The sequence below is a fragment of the Oryctolagus cuniculus genome, chromosome X, assembly GCF_051225735.1.
Source record: "Oryctolagus cuniculus isolate XC-2025 breed Fujian yellow rabbit chromosome X, ASM5122573v1, whole genome shotgun sequence".
NCBI lineage: Eukaryota > Metazoa > Chordata > Mammalia > Lagomorpha > Leporidae > Oryctolagus > Oryctolagus cuniculus.
In genome coordinates, this window is record NC_142888.1 from 54337405 (window position 1) to 54357572 (window position 20168).

The 20168-nt window shown below is 36.9% G+C and overlaps 1 protein-coding gene across 3 annotated transcripts in view; it reads right to left on the minus strand.

The window, feature by feature from the left end:
* Nucleotides 1–5667: 5667 nt before the first annotated feature.
* The window catches only part of ABCB7 (ATP binding cassette subfamily B member 7), a 122982-nt gene continuing 108481 nt past the window's right edge, over nucleotides 5668–20168 (minus strand). For all 3 annotated transcript variants that reach the window (XM_002721823.6, XM_008248850.5, XM_089324855.1), the window contains exons 13-16: nucleotides 13296–13467; nucleotides 11753–11856; nucleotides 10553–10660; nucleotides 5668–5973 (exon numbers count right to left, since the gene is read on the minus strand). In XM_002721823.6, the coding sequence (XP_002721869.2) occupies nucleotides 5758–5973; nucleotides 10553–10660; nucleotides 11753–11856; nucleotides 13296–13467 (600 nt within the window). In that variant the 3' untranslated portion in view covers nucleotides 5668–5757. The remainder of the gene's footprint in view (nucleotides 5974–10552; nucleotides 10661–11752; nucleotides 11857–13295; nucleotides 13468–20168) is intronic.

Consider the following 20168-nt stretch of genomic DNA (forward strand, 5'->3'; position numbering starts at 1 on the left):
GGCTGAATAGCAGAAGGAAGTCTCTAGTTTTCTCTCTTAAAAAGATTTTTTTTTTAATTTGAAAGTCAAAGTTACGAGAGAGGGAGAGACAGAGTGAGACAGATACCTTCCACCCACTGGTTCACTTCCCAAATGGCTGCAATAGCTGGAGCTGGACTGGGCCAAAGCCAGGAGCCAGAAGCTTCTTCTGATTCTTCCACATCGGTGCAGGGGCCCAAGAATTTGAGCCATCCTTTGCTGCTTTCCAAGGCACATCAGCAGGGAGCTGGATCAGAAGTGGAGCAGTCAGGATTCAAACTGGTGCCCATATGGGATTCTGGTGTCACAGGTGGCAGTTAACCTGCTATGCTGTATCACCAGCCCCTCTAGTTCTCTTAGCTGTGCCTGCCTAGAATAGTTTCTGCAACACACGGCTTGGAGTAGGGATGAGAAAAGCAGGCAGCAGGGTGAAACTGTAGCCCCAGACTAGGAACTGGGAGAAGCGAGAGCCTTACCTACCTGTCATCTTCTACGACACCTGCCCAGAATAGAGTGCTCAGGTAATACAGTACTGGCAAGGTAGGGGATATGGAGCAAGCTGTTCCTTGAAGGCCACAGTCTCTTGATGTTCTTGAGATTTAGTAGATTATCTTGAATAAATACTTCTCCATCTCCTGAATACCCTTAGGACAGTTCTCAGACACTTTAAATTACTGCTTTTTTTAAAAGATTTATTTATTTACTTGAAAGTCAGAGTTACAGAGAGGGAGAGGGGAGAGGGGAGAGGGGAGAGAGGAGAGGGGAGAGGGGAGAGAGGAGAGGGGAGAGGGGAGAGGGAGAGCGTCTTCCATCCACTGCTTCACTCTCAAGTTGGCCGCAATGGCTGGAGCTTCGCCAAGAGCCAGGAGCTTCCTCTGGGTCTCCCACCTGGGTGCAGGGGCCCAAGGACTTGGGCCATCTTCCACTGCTTTCCCAGGCCATAGCAGAGAGCTGGATTGGAAGTAGAGTAGCTGGGACTCGAAGCAGTGTCCATATGGGATGCCGGCACTGCAGGCAGCTGCTTTATCCACTATGCCACAGTACCAGCCCCAAATTATTGCTTTTTTTAAAAAAATAGTTTAAGATTTATTTTTTCATTTATTTGAAAGAGTTACAAAGAGAGGTGGGGAGAGAGAGAGACAGACAGACACAGAGAAAGGTGTCTTCCATCCTCTGGTTCACTCTTCAAATGGCCACAACTGGAGCTTAGCTGATTTGAAGCTAGGAGCCAGGGGCTTCCTCTGGGTCTCTCATATAAGTGCAGGGGCCCAAGCACCTGGGCCATCTTCTGCTGCTTTCCCAGGTACATTAGCAGGGAGCTGGATTTGAAGTGGAGCAGCTGGGACTAGAACTGGTGCCCATATGGGATGCTGGCACTGCAGACTGGGGCTTTAACCCACAGTGCCACAGTGCTGGTCCCCTGAAAACACGACTTTTACCAGCTGTATTTTTATTTAGCTGGAGACAGGCTCTACTGAGCTCCTTACGTTGCCATTCTAGAAGTCCCACCCTTCAATTTATTTTTTAATGTAACTTCTGACTGGAAATGTGGTGCAGCATAATGAAGGATGGACTGGGTGTCAGGAGCCAGGGTTTTTATCACAATTTGGTCTCTAGCAAGCTCAGTGACTTCTCTTGAAGTTCTGTTTGCTCATCTGTAGAACGAAACGACTCCCAAACTCCTTCCAACTCTAAAATCCTATGATTCTGTGAAACAGAAATGCAGTACAAAGTCACTAGTGAAAAAATTCTATCGTAGCTGTGTGAGAACAGGAAATATGGAAACAATCCACTAACATTTTTAACTAAAAATGTTCCAGTCTGTTTTTAATTAGAACATGCTCTTCCTTTCCAACTCTACCTAGCTAATCAAAATGCTAGCTTAACCACAGTTTTGCCGTCAAAACATTTCTCCACCCAAAGGTCTCCTTCCTAATCATTAGAATTGAGAAACTGGGGGCCTTTCACTGATTGGTCATCAAGAATATGACAGCTTAATGCTAAGTGAAAGCACTACAATTTGCTACCATTTTACCCACATCATGAGCTCTGCAAGTAATTACTTTCTCTCTTAAACAATGGCAAATATTCACCTTCTACATAAGCCTATAAAGGCCATTCTCCCTGTACTTATTCTTCATGTGTAAATGACAAAATATCAGTCTTTCCAGGGCACTGTGGACAAGAGTTGCTTCAATGGGACACTCATTTTTTAGTCACAAAGACATAATGTTTATGTAGCAATGATTATCTACACAGGTTGTGGCAAAGGGCTTCCTTGGCTATGTTATTTTGTCTTAACTAACTTGTTTTGCCAGTTTACTTGACTTCATATTGTCATTTGCTATACAATTTACTTTCAAAATCTATATACTCTAAAAGGGACTTTTCTATAATTTAACAAAAGCATAAACATATTTAAATGCTTTCAACTACTAATCCACAACAGAGCATCCTGAAATAAAGCTACAAGGTAAGAGAATTATGAATATACATTAGGAAAAGTTGCTACTCACTGACACCATCAGAAGTAGGAAGGATAGGAACAAGATAGCAGGCAGTATGGACAAAGTGATCCAGAAACAAGGAATCATACAAGTTTTCAATATCTTGCCTTTAACACAAAACACTTTAAAACAGGTATATTTACAAATTGAGCTCTGTCAACATCTAAGGGAAAGAAAAAATATTTATCTTAAGGTATATAAAAGGTGTCAATCCCTGCAGAGAAAAAGTAAATGCATACCTAGCTTGTTCATGTCCAAACACTAAGGCTTCTGATTCTCACAAATGACCCTCAGACTTGGGCTGTTCAAAAATTTCCAATTGAGTCCATCTGCTCACCAAGATATTTCTATGTTAAGAACCTTCAGTAAGGCATCTGGCCCAGTTTTTATGATCTCAAATTACCTTGGCTTCAATTTAATTTCTGTAAACTGGGATTCCCTTAGGAAAAAAGTAAAATTTTCATTCTCCAAAATAAAGGGATATAAAAGAAATAAAACTGTATTGTCTTATTTCATTTTCAGAGCAATATTCCAAAACTACAGCTTATTCATCCTAATACCTTAAAAAACATTGGCTACAACACTGGTTTAGAAATTCATATACTGTGCCTTTCGCATATGTACTACTGTGATGTGAAATCAGTGCGTTATAATTAAATGCCCTTGTTCTTGGCATTTCCTCAGAGTGAATCATCTGAGGAAGCTTTGCTTTCATCCTAATTCGTCTATTATTTCCCTGTATAGAACCACCTTAATAGGATGTGGTTAAGAGAAATGTCTTTAAGACTTAGTTATGGCCCCTACAATAACCATGTTTTTCAGTTAATTTAAGCTTTTATTAGCTGAAAAAACTGGTTAATGACAACAGTGGCCTCGGGACCACCTGCAATCATATCGAAAGAAAATAGCTTCACATCTATTAGTAGGGAAATTATTCCCACCCTGAAAACATTTCTACTCTCTTGGACTAGAAATTCTCCACATCACAAAATGACTTACTTTGATCACTGCTATTCACACTTCAAAATGAATTATTACTAGTGGTTACTTCAATCTTACCTATTTGTTTAGGCAATATGCTAAATCTTTCCCATAAGCATCACTGGAAATGTACGGAAGGAATTAACAGAGAAGCAAGCTATCTATCTAGACTTTAACTACCTTTCCAGTAACACAGCTCATTTATTTAAAGGAATGATGTTGTTTTCTACTCAGAACAATAATGCCTTTGGCTTCAGATTAAGAAATGTCAAAACAAAACCAAACACCCCTTCCCCAAACTATTTTGCAGTTGATTATGCGCCTCAGTGTTACTGACTTTAAAAGAAGATCCTGGGGTCCATGTTGTGGCATAAGCTGCTGTCCATGATGCTGGCATCCCATAAGGGCACCAGCTGGAGTTCTGGATGCTTCACTTCTGATCTACCTCCCTGCTAATGGCCTGGGAAAGCAACAGAGAATGGCCCAAGTGCTTGGGCCCCTGCACACACATGGGAGACTTGGATGAACCTCCTGGCTCCTGGTTTCCATCTGTCCCAGCCCTGGCCATTCTGACTATTTGGGTGTGAACCAGTAGATGGAAGACCTCTGTTTCTCCCTCCCTCTTTTTGCAACTCTGCCTTTCAAGTAAATAAAATAAAAACTTTTTTTTTTCTAAAAAGCAAGATCCTACTTCATTTACTCTAGTTTTAAATACTAACAATGAAATACTGCCTCCAAATTACTTATCGAATTGCCTTTATATAACAAAGTTGATAATTTTGCTAGGTAAGTTTAGATATTCACACAACAGTGCCAACAGTACAAAACAAAAAATATTAATCTTTCCTATACCAAATTTCAATTGAAAATTCATTAAAACCATAAACCAATAAAGTACTATAGGCCCCTTTTTGAGAAATAAAACCTTATTATATATTATTATGTGACCATTCATGAGATATCCAAATTTCTCAAACTGATTACTACAAAACAAATTCACATCAGTAAAGAGAGAACTAAGTGAACATATACCCACAGTTTAATGATTATTTCTGAGATAAAATTTTTTCTGTGTGTGTGTGTGTGTGTGTGTGTGTGGGTATGTGTTTTTCTCCCCCAAATAAAACATGAATATATTGCCTGGGCTCCTTCTGGTTACATCAGGCTTCAAGGAACTCATTAAATGACTGAAAAAAGGGAAATTCTTGAAGTCAAGCAATCCAGAAGTGTTAAAGCAGATTAGAGTCCTTCCCATCTACAGAGTATAGATATATATTTTACCCTCTCCTATTTACCGAAAGGTCTTTGATATTTTTGAAATGGACATTAATTTCTACACATGTGTGAGCATGAACAAGCACACATCCTGTTTACTTGTTTCTTTGTACAATTTCAGAGAGCAAAAGCAGTGTTTTTAAGATGGAAATAGAAAAGGCCATTAACTTCCTAAGCTTTTTAGTTCACTCCTAGTATAGCAATTCTCAAATTATATCATAGTTTAGAAGGTTTTACAGAAAAATGGACAACTTTTGCTCAGGAACAAAAGCAATGCCTCATTTTGATGGAAAAATTAAATTTCAATCACTAGATGATATTTATAGTACCTGTTAATGATGAGGAATTTTCTACACACCAACAAGAGAATTATGAGTTTTCCTCCAAAAAGTACATAGCAGCAAATACTTCAAAACCTGTAAGTAAAGGTATCTACCAATGAAGAGATCACAGCTATAAATATATGTCCACTTTTGACAAAGTATTTAAATGTGCTTATCATATCATTTTCATATCAATGAAGTATTTCAACTGGAGGAGGGAGAGAGGGGAAACAAGGAAGCTGTCCTGTCCTGTTTTTCTTTAAGAAACAGCCTCTTGCCCTCTAAATTGTCAGAATCAAGGAGGTTTTAAAGAAACTACACAAATAAAGAAACCATATCTGATTCATATGATTATGGATATCAAATGGATGTGAGGTCTCATAAAGGGTAATAGGGTAGATAAACAAACAGTAACCAAAATTTATGTGCTGAACAAAACCAGGGCAATAATAAGAAAATAAATTGGGGATAAATACAGATAGCACACTTAAATAGACTGTGAAAGATGTAAAATTCAAATTCCCCTTTAGATCAGTCTTACATAAAAGAAGGAGTATAGGAAATGGGAATGTATGACTTTGCTTTTAATAAAACAATTCTGTTTCAGTGCAAATGAGTAGTCCAAAACAAAACCAGAAAATGTCTCATGTGACTTAGCAGGAACAGTTTCCACAGCCTTTCACACTGTTGACAATTTCTTCTTGTAGTTTCTTCCTTTCCTCCTCCTTGGACATACTTTCTTTCTTTGCATCCCATTTGGGGTTATCATGGTTCTGCACACGGTTGCTCTGTGTGTGCCACATTTCTGAATAGATACTGCCTGGGTTAGCAAGCAAACCATGGTGGGTACCACGTTCAGCTACCTTACCCTAAAAGCCAAACACAAAAGAAACACAGGGAAAGGTCTTTTAACTAGCACAATAACTGAAAATACATAACCATTTCTAACTAAGGATTTTAAAGGATTTGCATTCATTAAAATACCTCGTCCAATTCCTCACCCATAGTGTAAGTGGGAAAAATGCTTGCTTCACTGTTGAGTTATGCAGGCCCAGTGAACAAACAGAAAGCTATGAAATTCTTCATACTGTAAAAACCATTTTACTTAAAGGAAATACAATTTTAATGTGTTATTTTTCACTTTGAAAGGCAGAAAGGGAAGGGTAAAAACATAAGAAGTGCTGTCTGTAATCAGCAAATATTCAAGTCAAAAGCACTGTTATTTATACAGGGATTTAAAAATAATATTCTGAAATCTTTATGTATACTTAAATAAAAAAGATTTCATGAAAATGAAAAGTTTGCCTCTTCCAGTAGCTATTTTTGTTAACAACTGCTATTAAACTTAACATTGCATAGATCTGGTATAGATTCCAAACTCTGATCTACAATTAATTTGTCTCTTGACAGCTACAGTTAAACATGCTGGGAGACAAAAGGAATTTTGTCACTTTAACTGTTACAAATACACCTTCAAGCAAAATAACTGAAATTTGTTGGTGCCCATGTCTGAGTACTGTATTTACACTTATTTTTATATACCTTTATTTATGTAAAAACACCATTTTAAAGGTACCTTTGCTAACATCAGTCATATCATAAATTTCAGTGCAGCGTTTACCTCATTATGTAAAGAGTGAAGAATGGGGTAGTGGGAATATGGGATTGTATAGAACACGCTAAGTCTCCATCTATTACCTGAATCAATTATTACAATGGTGGTTGCAAAATGTGATTTTCTAAGTTTATCTTCTTTCTACATGTCAGTCGGCACTCTTTAAGTTTTACATGTTTTTGTTTAAAGTATCATTATGGAGGCACAGATTATTGTTTAATTCACTATATTATAGTTCATTAGTGTCACCATTCCTTTTGATGCTTCTCCTTTTGGCCAGTGGGAGCTCGTTCAAAATAGCTCTTGTGTCTTTGTGACATGCATACTTTGTCTCCCAGCCCCAGAACTGAAATCAGCTATTTCTCCAAGGAGTCTTGGTTTCTTTTAGTGAGGAAAAAAAATATTTAGTGCCTAAGATCTGGATGTCAGGATACTCATTGCTAGTGTGTTTTCATGGGCTTTTCAGTGAATAGATAGTTTCTTTAAAATTATGAATTTATACTGATAATTCAGTTCTAATACATCATCATGAGGTTCTTCCGCTTTACCCATTCCATATTTGTATCTTCCTTCTCTCAAGTGAGACCTCTGTTTCCAAGAACATCAATATATTACTCAGATGCTCAGTCCTAAAATATATTATAAAACAGTTTTGGAATGGTTACCCCCATACTAATACCAACAACTAACTTATTAACTTTAAATTTACTTTGGAGTTATTTTAGTTATTAAGATATATTCTACCAGGGCCGGTGCTGTGGTGCAGCGGGTTAAAGCCCTGGCCTGAAGCGCCAGCATCCCATATGGGTGCCGGTTGTAGTCCTAGCTGCTCCTCTTCCAATCCAGCTCTCTGCTAAGGTCTGGGAAAGCAGTAGAAGATGGCCCAAGTCCTTGGGCCCCTGCACCCACATTAGAGACCCGGAAGAAGCTCCTGGCTTCAGATCTGCACAGCTGTGGCTGTTGCCATCATCTGGGGAGTGAACCAGCGGATGGAAGACCTCTCTCTCTCTCTCTCTCTGTCTCTACCTCTCCCTGTAACTCTTTCAAATAAATAAAATAAATCTTTTAAAAAAAAAGATATATTCTACCAAAAGCACATAATCAGAGTGATGTATTCAAAAGTTACAAGGATTAATTTTATTTGTCTTCTGCGTGGTTATCAATTTGATAGTTAGTTTTGCTTTTTTCTGTTTGTATTAAATTTTTATTCTTGTCTCATTTTGTTAATTTTATTTTTGAAAATATATAAAAATACTAATAAGGCTGAAAGGTAAAAGCAACATAAAATAGCATACTCTGAAAAGCCTCATTCTCTTCCTGATCTCTTCTAACCCCCTGCAGATTTAGTTGCTTTTGTTTCTGGTTTATTCTTCTTGAGTGTGTTTTTACAAATATATTCCCCACTCTTCATCCTTCTTATAAAAAGGTAGCATCTGATATACTCTTTTGCATCTTGCTTTTTTAACAATACATCTCAGAAATCATGCCATAAAAGGTTCCTTTACTTTTTTCTTAATAATATCTGTCCATATTTTAGAAATGCTATATTTTCCATGACCTTTGAGAATAGTAATTATATTTTAAAAGTTTTCTTATGCCTTTTGCACTATCCACATTTTCTCAGTTTCTTTATTCCTCCCTGTTTGTTTTGGAGGTCTTCTTCCATTACCACTAACATTTAAAAATGAGGCATTAAAGGCTGACTGGAAATTCTGTGAGCATGGGAATGGCCTTCCCGACCAGTAGACCTCACTGTGGGATCACCATATGGCCACCTGGTCATTTTATTGGGGTCCCCAAATAAAAAATATCCTTCTTTCTGAGGCTGTTATTTGTTTCTCCAGAGAAGAATCCTCCAATTGTATGCTGATGAAAGAAGGAGTGGTGATGGCAGAAATAAACAACTGGTTGGCAAAGTTCTTGGAACTAATGGGACAAGAGAGTTTGTGGTCCCATCCTTTGGCATGTTCTGATTTCCAGTTAACTTCTCCTGATTTTGTTAAAGTGTTTGGTGGTTTCTTTGTGGCTAGGGCTGACTCTAATTACCTGGTAAGTCAGTGTCCAGCCTCTTGCTAAGGTTGGGAATGGGTTCCAGGGGTGAGAAAGGGTCCCAGGAACTCTATTTCTTATGTAAACTTGCACTGAGTTCTCTAATTTTTAGCCGCATATTCACCCCAACTTTCCTTCATATCTGGTACCTTCAATTCTGGAGCCTTTTCAGGAGATTACAGCATGTATCAACTTGCTTTTTACTGATTTCTCTCTCTTTTGGCACATAGTGTTCATCTTTTTTTCAGCTCTTCTAAACATTTTTATCTACGACCATCTTCCCCAAACTTGTTGATTATCTCTTGTCCATTATTACTGCCTTTCCTATATCTTTGTCCTTGTGAATTTATATTTATTACCAATATTTTACCTCTTCACTTACATTTTATATGGTTGGGGGAGCAAAGATAAACAGGTATGTCCAATTTTCCATGTTTAACTAGACAACTGCTAGGTATGTCATCTTATTGATAACATGGTATTTTTGAGGTGACAACCAGTCTGAACAAGGTCATATTAGTTTACTACACAATGGAAATCTGATATCTTCATTATCAGACAACTTTACCATCATCAAATTATTGACATAAAGATTTTAGGCACAGGTGCTATGATCATTAATAAGTTAGTTCCACTGATAATACAGAACCCATGTGCCAACATTGTGCTATAACTGTACAGATACTCTGAGCCCCATGGCATAAGGCAGGCAAGCACATGCCTGCTTTTCCAAATGCATGACTGTATAGAACTGGAAAGCTTAGTAAAAAGCACAAAATAGATTTTATTTCAGATTCCTGAACACCAACAATGTAATAAGTTATATCTGTAAGATGTTCCGTTTATATTTTGGTACAATCATACTGGTAAAATCAGTTTATTTTCTAATGAATATAAACATTTATGAACATAGCCTAGAAAGGCCTAAGGTCACAAGTGTACAAGTGACTTATAAAGGAAATAGCATATTTATCACAGCCCTGAACAGCATATAATGATTTTTAGTATGGTGAAAAAGTCTCTCTCCATAACTCAATATATAGAAAGCACATGCAAATGCATCTTTTCTCTGAATTCTCAGTATACAGGCTTTCAAAATGATAAACAACTGAAGGTGCATTTATTAGAAAGGAAAAATAATCACAGAAAAGGCTGAATGCGAGGTGGAAAATAGAACAATGTCAGAAATAATCAAGTATTAGGGTTTGGGAGAAGAGGTCCTTGCTGAAAGGAGAAAAGGAAAATTATTACAATTTTCAAATCTACCAGTCACAATAGTGGACCTCTGATTTGTTCAGAACATTTAGATAGTATACTTGTATAGTAATTCCCTCAGAAGAGATAAAGCAAACTGTCTTTTTTTTTCTTACTTTCCACATAGAGTAAAACAGAAATTAAAAATGGCTGTGCTTGAAAATGACCAGTTTATGGTAATTTTCTTTTGTATATCAGGGTATGTGCAAAATTAGAAAAATGAAAATACACAATAAAGCAAAAATATTGAGCAAAGATTCTGTCCAGAGCAAAAACAAGTGTGGAAAAATTGTTTTATTATACATGCTTGAAAACCAAAGTTTTGCTTTGAACACTTCAATAGAAAGTGAGTTAATACAGTTTATTCCTTCTTGGAAGTAACATGCATATTTCCTATCAAAAAGGCTAAAATCAGATTCCTACCAGGACTCAGTCTGAATGCAAATTCTATATAGTAGAAACAATAGTAAAGTATCCTGTATCTATAACAATTGTCAATGTTCTTTAAATCCTAAACTGTAATCTCTTACCTGATTCAAGACAATGATTTCATCTGCATCAACCACTGTTGACAATCTATGTGCAATGAAAATAGAAGTTCTGTGTTTGACTACATCCCTCATGGCTCTAAGAATAGCCTGAAAGTTTGACAAGAAGAGTAAAAAAATAAAAGACATATCCATCAGGTAAATATACATTAAAATAATCACACATTTCCTAAAGGAACATATAAAATAACAATTTTTATTGTGTAAACTTTATATCAGTTCCAAATATTTGACCTAATCTAACAATTATAGTACAACTTTTAATTTGTATTCACATTTTTAGGTTTACAGTTCTTGTAATCAGGTTCCTAAGGCTCACTTTATATCTAACAAATCCCCTTGCTAGCCAATATACTTTGAAATTAAAGTATATTATGATGCTGATCAAATAATGCATCATGAAACTTAGCTCTACATGCTAATATTATTTCATACAGCCTGTAAATTACAGCCAAAATTAGGCCTATCCTTCAACACTTGGTTCATACTACATACTAAATCAGAAGGTGGATGAATGGCGGCAACTGACAAACAACATCTGCCATCTTTGGTTCCCGGTTAAGGGGATTCAGTCATGAAATTATCATTGCTGTTGAGATTTTTGTATGTAATGGAAAGATGTTTTGAAATCTAATGTAGCTTCTAGGGTAGTGTCAATATCAGTGCCACAATATGTTGATGTTTCACAACACCTTCTGTGAAATGAACACAAACTGACAACAGCATTGCAGGTTATGTGTGCCTGACTTGCACCTCAGTGAGTCACTTCATAAATGAAAGGCTTTATGGTGTACACTGTCACAAGTGTCACAATCACCTGTATGACTTGTTTAAATGTTAAGTGGCAGTAGGACAGATACTAAAGAATCTCTTCTTTTGTCAGCATATTAGGCAATTCTTACAGCTTTGCAAGACCCAAGGATTACACCACAAAAGTATAGTGTCACACAGTTTCAGAGGAGACATTTGCAAATAGACTTAACATTATGATAGTGAGCTCAGTGCAACCTGGGATTCTTACCATCAAGCATTTGCTAGATGGGGGAAAGGGGATACTAAACATGTTCTGTAGCACCTCTCGCTAAAGTTCATTTGAAATTCAAAATAATATACCCATTTAATGGCAACTTCCAAGGAGAAAAGGTAAACATTAAAGAGTTTCCTATTTTCATCATTATTTACCTCTTCAGTAATTGAATCTAATGATGAAGTAGCTTCATCATAGAGAATGACTGGGGGGTCCTTTAAAATGGCTCTTGCAATTGCTACTCTTTGCTTTTCTCCTCCTGGTAAAGAAAAATTTTAGTTTAGGGAAGCACAGTGGCACAGATGTACTTTATGTTTCTAGTATTTCCATTGATTGTAACCACCAAATGATACTTCCAACATTTACCTAAACTACTGATCACTGTTCATTTTACTGAGTTGTAGAGTCTAAGTTCATATATGATATCCTCTGACAAACAATATTCCCTGAAACATAAATGTTAACGCTGAAATCTCACTTCGTGGGAGGCAAAAAGAACGATAAAAAGATTGATTCCACAATTATTCTTTACACCATATATATGCTCATTATATATGTTACTTTATATTACAGATACTTCTCAATGAACCTCAGCAATCTCAGATAGAAAAAGTTTGGTATTAGAGAATTGACAAAACCAAAAACAAATCCAAACTGGAAACTTGAAGATGTAATCTGAATATCTAAATTTATCTTGTATCATAGAAAAGAACCATTCAGCCAGTATTATCAAGGAAGATTTTTGACAGAAAGCTATTATTTTCACAGCACTCTTCAAAGTTAAGGTTATATATTAAATATCTCTTACTTCCTTTTAGTTATTTTTTATAAATCTGTAGCATATTGAAGTGTTAAAACTGAAAGGAAACAGAGGTCCAAAACGGCTTAGGGATTTGCTCAAGGTCACAGAACAAGTTTCAGCAGAATCTAAACTAGACTTGACTGACTCCCAGTCCAATGTTCTTCCTTTCAAAACATTTATCCTTAAATATAGGAATAAATATTTAGGAAATACATCCTTTCAAGCTTTAGCTATCATTATACTTTTGAATTAAAATAACCTGGGGCAAAGAAACATTTTTATGGAACATTCAAAAATATTCAGGGTCATTTTAGAGTAATTTATTCTTAAACCTAACAATATCATAATTAAACATTTAAATAGAAATGCACAAGTTGCCAAGTTTCCCTGACCATTGAGTTAACAAGCACATGAAAAATGAAGTTGGCTGTAAGGAAAATATATCAGTTAACAGGATAAGTATAAGAAGGTCAAAAATATCAAAAACATCCTCTGATGATACAGGATATTAAAATGAAAGATATACTATCCACTATTAAATTACTTCTCTTTTCCAATACTACTAGGTGAATAACAATCTTGGCGTTCCTGATGATCATGGATAATCAGCTATTATCCGCACTCATTTGAGTATCTACCTATATTTTACTTAATATTAAGTACCTATAGTGTTTGCCACTACAAGTGGGGGGAAAAACTTGCACAACTTGAGAATACTTACTTTTAGGATGCTGATTGTTTACAGTGACAGGCAGGAGATTGAGAACCCTATCAAGTGTGACTGGATGAGCACTAGAATTGACCTCTGTCTTTACATTTCCTAGAAGATGGCTCTGACAAATTCAGAGTTTGAAGGGAGTACATGAGTAACGGACAGGTCTAAAGTCTCTGATTACCTGAAAGCTTGAGTCCTCGTTCCCCTACTTGGGTATTGTATCCATGTGGCATTCGAAGAATTGCTTCATGGAGTCCAGCTAATTTTGCCACTGCATACACTTCCTCAGGTGAAGCACTAATGTTTCCATATAAGAGGTTGTAGTAAATAGTATTATGGAAGAGGACAGCATCCTGAAACAGATTTGTAGATAAATACATACATAATATTTATTATAAAAATTCAAACAATAGTAAAGATATAAAGGCATAAAGAATGAGACACGACAGTCTTTTCATCACTCCCATCCCTGCAATCCCATTTTCCTTCCCAGATAATCATCATGAACAATTGGCTGTGCATCATTCCAGACCTTTTCAATGTATTATATACTTAAATATTCGCTTTGTTCTCCACATAAGTGGACTCATTCTACACAATTATTTTGCTTATTGATTTTTTTCATTTAACATATCCTAGAGATTGTCTACATCAGTAACAGAAATCTACCTCATTGTTTCTAACAGTTGTATATGCTATACTATGGATATGTTGCAATTTATTATTCATCCACTTATTGATGGATATTATGGTGATTTCCTAACTTTTATACTGCAATATTAAAATAAAAACCTATGACTTAGTGTGCCTGTGACAGTATTTCTGTAAGAAGAATTTTTAAAAGTAGCTTGATGGATTAAAAGGTAAATATACATCTTCTGAAAACACTCTACTGGCAACCAATAGGACATGAGAGTGCCAGTTGCCCATATCCTAAGCAACCCTGGATATTAGTAATGTTTAGGTGGTACCATTTTTATAGGGGGGTAGGATATTTCTTTTGTATAAATTAGCATTTCTGTAATTACTAATGAGGTTGAATATGTTTTCCTACGTGTCTAAGAAGCTTTAACATTGGACTTACAACACAGAGGACAGGGCCCAGCGCTGTGGTGCAGCAGGTTAAAGCCCTGGCCTGCAGTGCTGGAATCCCACATGGGCACCAGTTCAAATCTCGGCTGCTCCACTTTCGATCCAGCTCTCTGCTATGGCCTGGGAAAGCAGCGGAGGATGGACCAAGCCCTTTGGCCCCTGTACCCACATGGGACACCTGGAAGAAGCTCCTGGCTTCAGTTCAGCTCAGCTCCAGCCATTGTGGCCATTTGGGGAGTGAACCAGCAGATGGAAGACTTCTTTCTCTCTCTACTTCTCTCTGTAACTCTGCCTTTCAAATAAATAAAATAAATCTTAAAAAAAAAACACAGAGGACAGAGAACTTACACACATACACTATACATACACACACACACACACACACAGTCATTCTCTAAGCTAATTCATCATTGATTCAATTATATATAATATGGTATATGTACGGTATAGAAACCCACCCCCCCCAAAGTTACTACAAGCATCCATCTGATAGCACACTAAAACGAACTTACTTAAAGTGAACATTCATCTCCTATTGTTCTCTTAGTCTCTTTATGGTTAGAAAGCAATAGCACAGTTAAATAAAATTACTCTATTTGTTCCCATTAACAGAAACAACAAATTAAAATTGTCTTTAACAACATAATCAGACCCAGAATTTCAGTAACTCCAAATATTTTAATCACTTATATATCTACTATTTTTTTTTTTTTTTGACAGGCAGAGTGGACAGTGAGAGAGAGAGACACAAAGAGAAACGTCTTCCTTCCGTTGGTTCACCCCCACAAATGGCCACCACGGCCGGTACAGCGCTGATCCAAAGCCAGGAGCCAGGTGCCTTCCCCTGGTCTCCTATGCGGGTGCAGGGCCCAAGCACCTGGGCCATCCTCCACTGCCTTCCCGGGCCACAGCAGAGAGCTGGACTGGAAGAGGAACAACCGGGACAGAATCCGGCGCCCCAACCGGGACTAGAACCCGGGTTCTAGCGCCGCAGGTGGAGGATTAGCCTAGTGAGCCGCGACTCCAGCCCTATATATCTACTATTAATATAAAATTTCTCATATTGAGATGATAAACTTTAAAAGTACAAAGTTCTATAAATAGAAACTATTTTAAAATACTCTGTGTTCAGAAAAAGTTAACAAACAGATGCTAACTGAAAAATTTGAAAATATCAAAAGTAAAATAAAATATGGGACTTTCAACCCTGATTTTTTGCTAAATGGACAGATTTTAGCAGTTCTTGCCACAGATAAAAATAATGGGTAACTATATATAGTTATGGTTATTTGTGGGATATAGTAATTTGCTTCACTATAGAAACCATTTCATTATCTATATGTATTCCATAATATGTTTTACACCTTAAATGCATATAATAAAATTTATAAATAAAAAAAACCAATTAACCCATAATCCCATCATCTGGAAATAACTACTGAGATATTTTGATATATTTCTCCTTATTTCTCTACTTACATATATTTATTAATATTATCAAATGTGGATATTATATTTTGATTGGCATCTTTTTTTGTAACAGACTTTGTATATACCTATTTTTCTAGACATGTGATTTACTTAAAAACACACTATTTATAACTGGCCATATGACATTTGATCCTACAATGATAATTTAACCATCTATTTATACCTGGACATTTATATTGTTTCCAACTCTTGCTATTATAAATGATGTTCTAATGAACATCTTTGTGCATAAACACTTGCTTACATCTCTGTTTATTTCCCTACTCAAATTTTCTAGAAGCAGAATTATTGGAATAAGGAATATGAATCGTTTTTCAGGCACTAGACACAGATTGCCAATTTCCTTGTTAGGAAAGCTATATACTTCTATCAGCAAAACAACAGACCATCTATTTTACACAGCCTTGCCAAATGTGGGCATTATGGATTTCAAAATCCTTGCCAAATCTGATAGGTGAAGAATAATATACTGGTGTTGATTTAATTTAAATTGCTACAGGCTTCAATGAGGGTGAGACTTTTTCCTTTTGTTCACTGCCCATGTATAGTTTTACTTTGTGAATATTTTTTTTTCAAAAAGATAAGGGTAATTTGTACAAAGCCTAGGAGAACAGCAAGAATATAGTTACAAGCACATGAAGTCCTAAGTATTGACAACCCAGAATCCAATTCACTAGACATATAGTTAATGCCAATGTTTCTCAATGTGCAATCTATGAATCACCTAGGAAACATTAAAAAAAATGCAGGTTTCTGGGCTCCATACTGCCCTCTAAAATCAGAACTGAGGTGTGTGAAAGACAACTGGTATTTTAATAATCTCTCTAGGGGACTCATACTCAGTAACATTTGGGATTCTCAGGAAAAGAGAGGACAGAGAAGCACGCCATGTGTTAAATCAGTTGGGGGCCATTTACAAGCTACATGTTCCTGGCCAATCATCTTCTCACAGTTCCTTGCCACCACTTCCCCCATATTTTGATCTATTCTCCAAGATATTTGAATCTAGTTCCAGGAATTAACTTATAAGAAACATTAGCTGTGGCTGGCGATGCGGCTCACTAGGCTAATCCTCTGCCTGCGGCGCTAGCACACCGGGTCCTAGTCCCGGTCGGGGCGCTGGATTCTGTCCCGGTCGCTCCTCTTCTAGGCCGGCTCTCTGCTGTGGCCCGGGAAGGCAGTGGAGGATGGCCCAAGTGCTTGGGCCCTGCACCCCATGGGAGACCAGGAGAAGCACCTGGCTCCTGCCTTTAGATCAGTGCGGTGCGCCAGCTGCAGCGCGCCGGCCGCAGCGGCCATTGGGGGGGTGAACCAATGGCAAAAGGAAGACCTTTCCCTCTGTCTCTCTCTCTCTCACTGTCCACTCTGCCTGTCAAAAAAAAAAAAAAAAAAAAAAAGAAAGAAAGAAAAAGAAACATTATCTGCAACTAATTCTCAGGTCACTTGATAAGTTTTCAACATAAGAGAAACTTATAACCCATAAAGCTACCTACTTCTTGTCTTCTCAGATCCTTACTCAGAACTTATCTCTAGCCCTTCCCCCTGTTCCCACTGTAGCTCAGGAAGTATTTATGAAATGTTTACTATAGGCCAGACACTGTGCTTTGAACTAAAAGTACAACAGTGAACAAATCATACAAACTATTTTATAATTGTTATTAAATTCACTATATCAAAAACTACTCAAAATTATAAAACTTTTCATTCACTGAATAATTATTATTGAAGGATATTGTACTTGATGCTTTTATCTCTAATATATAATAATAATCCTATTCTATAAGATAAATGGTATCCTTATTTTACCAGTAAGGAAACTGAGGCCCAAGTGCACAAAGCTAACAATTAGGGCTAGAATCCAGGTCTGGAAGCCAGCATTGTGGTATAGCAGGTAAAGCCACTGACTGCAGTGCTGGCATTCCATATGGGCACTGGTTCAAGTCCTGGCTGCTCCATTTCAGATCCATCCCTCTGCTATGGCCTGGGAAAGCAGTGGAAGATGGACCAAGTCCTTGGGTCCCTGTACTGTGTGGGATAACCTGAAGAAGCTCCTGGTTCCTGGCTTCAGATCAGCTCAGCTCCAGCTGTTGCAGCGATCTGAGGAGTTGAACTGGCAGATAGAAGACCTCTTTCTCTGTAACTCTTCCTTCCAAATCAATCAATCTTTTTTTTTTCAACATCCCAAAATCAATAAATGTGATAAACCACATTAACAAAATGAAGACCAAAAACCACACGATTATCTCCATAGATGCAGAGAAAGCTTCTGACAAAAATTCAACACACTTTTATTATGAAAACCTTAAGCAAACCTGGTATAGAAGGAACATTCTTCAACATAATCAAATCAATTTATAACAAACCCACAGCCAGAATCCTACTGAATGGGGAAAAATTGGAGGCATTCCCATAAAGATCTGGACCCAGACAAGGATGCCAACTCTCACCGCTGCTATTTAATGTAGTCCTGGAGGTTTTAGCCAGAGCTATCAGGCAAGAAAAGGAAATCACAGGGATACAAATATGGAAGGAAAAAGTGAAACTATCTCTATTTGTTGATGACATGATTCTATATATGGGCAACCCAAAAGATTCCAAGAGGAGACTATTGGAACCCATAAAAGAGTTTGGTAAAGTGGCAGATACAAAATCAACACACAAAATCAATACCCTTTGAGTATACAGGCAGTGCCACAGCTGAGAGAGAACTTCTAAGATCAATTCACAATAGTTATAAAAAATTTAAATACTTTGGAATAAATTTCATCAAGGATGTCAAAGATCTCTATGATGAAAATTACAAACATAAAGACTTTAAAAAATAGAAACATTTCCCATATTTATGGATTGGAAGAATTAACATCATCAAAATGTCCATACTACTGAAAGCAATTTAGAGATTCAATGCAATCCCAATCAAAATACAAACAACATTCTTTTCAGATCTAGAAAAATGATGGTAAAATTCATATGGAAACACAAGAGATCCTGAATAGCTAAAGCAATCTTAAACAATAAAACAAAGCTGGAAGCATCACAATACCAGACCTCAAGACATACTATAGGACAGTTATAATCAAAACAGCCTGGTACTGGTACAAATACAGACTTGTAGATCAGTGGAGCAGAATAAAAACTGCAGAAATTAATCCACGCATCTACAACCAACTTATCTTTGACAAAGGAGCTAAAATCAACTCCTGGATATAAGAAAGTCTCCTCAACAAATGGTTCTGGGAAAACTGGATCTCCACATGCAGAAGTATGAGACAAGACCCCTACCTTACACCTTACACAAAAATCCACTCAAAATGGATCAAAGACCTAAATCTATGACCTGATACCATCAAATTACTAGAGAACACTGGGGAAATTCTACAAGACATTTGCAAAGGGAAAGACTTCTTGGAAAAGACTCCAGAAGCACAGGCAATCAAAGCCAAAATTACCAAGTGGGATTACATCAAAATGAGAAGCTTCCGCACTGCAAAAGAAAACACTCAGCAAAGTGAAGAGGCAACAGAGAGAATCGGAGTAAATATTTGCAACTGATAAACGATTAACTTTCAGAATCTCGAAAGTGCTCAAGAAACTAAGCAACTACAAACCTAGTCAAGAATTGGGCAAAGAACCTGAACAGATATTATTCAAGAAGAAATTCAAATGGTCGATAGACACATGAAAAAATGCTCAGGATGGCCAGCTGTCAAGGAAATACAAATCAAAACAACAATGAGGTTTAACCTCAACCTCAATAGAATTGCTCTCATACAGAAATTAACAAACAATAAATGCTGGCGAGGACATGGGAAGAAGAGTACCCTAATCCATTGTTGCTGGGAATGTAAACTGGTACAGCCACTGTGGAAGACAGTATGGAGATATCTCAGAAAGCTGAATTTGGACCTATCACATGACCCAGACATCCTACTCTGGGAATTTATCCAAAGGAAATGAAATAAGCAAATCAAAGTGTGAAAGTGTGATCTGTACTCCCATGTTCATTTCAGCTCAATTTACAAGAGCTAAGATATGGAATCAACCCAGGTTTTCATCAATTGAAGACTGCATAAAGAAATTATGATATATACACACTATGGAATACTACACAGTAGTAAAAAATGAGATCTTGTCATTTCCAACAAAATGGATGCAACTAGAAACTTAGTGAAATAAGCCAGTCACAAAATGACAAATATGATATGGTCTCTCTGATCTGTAGTAACTAACAGAATACTTAAAATGTAATCTATAGGATCAAAACTGAACCTTAAGATGCGATAACTGAACAGTCTTGCCTTGACTGTCAATGAACAATGATTTTATTGTGTTTTTGTTCTTTTATTTTTCTTTATACTATTTGGTGAACTCTCTACTTAGTGTAGGGTTCACCTTAAGAGTATAAAATTAACTGAAAATTGATCTTGGTAAAAAATAAGAATGGGGGGGGGGGCGTCGCTGTGGCTTAGCA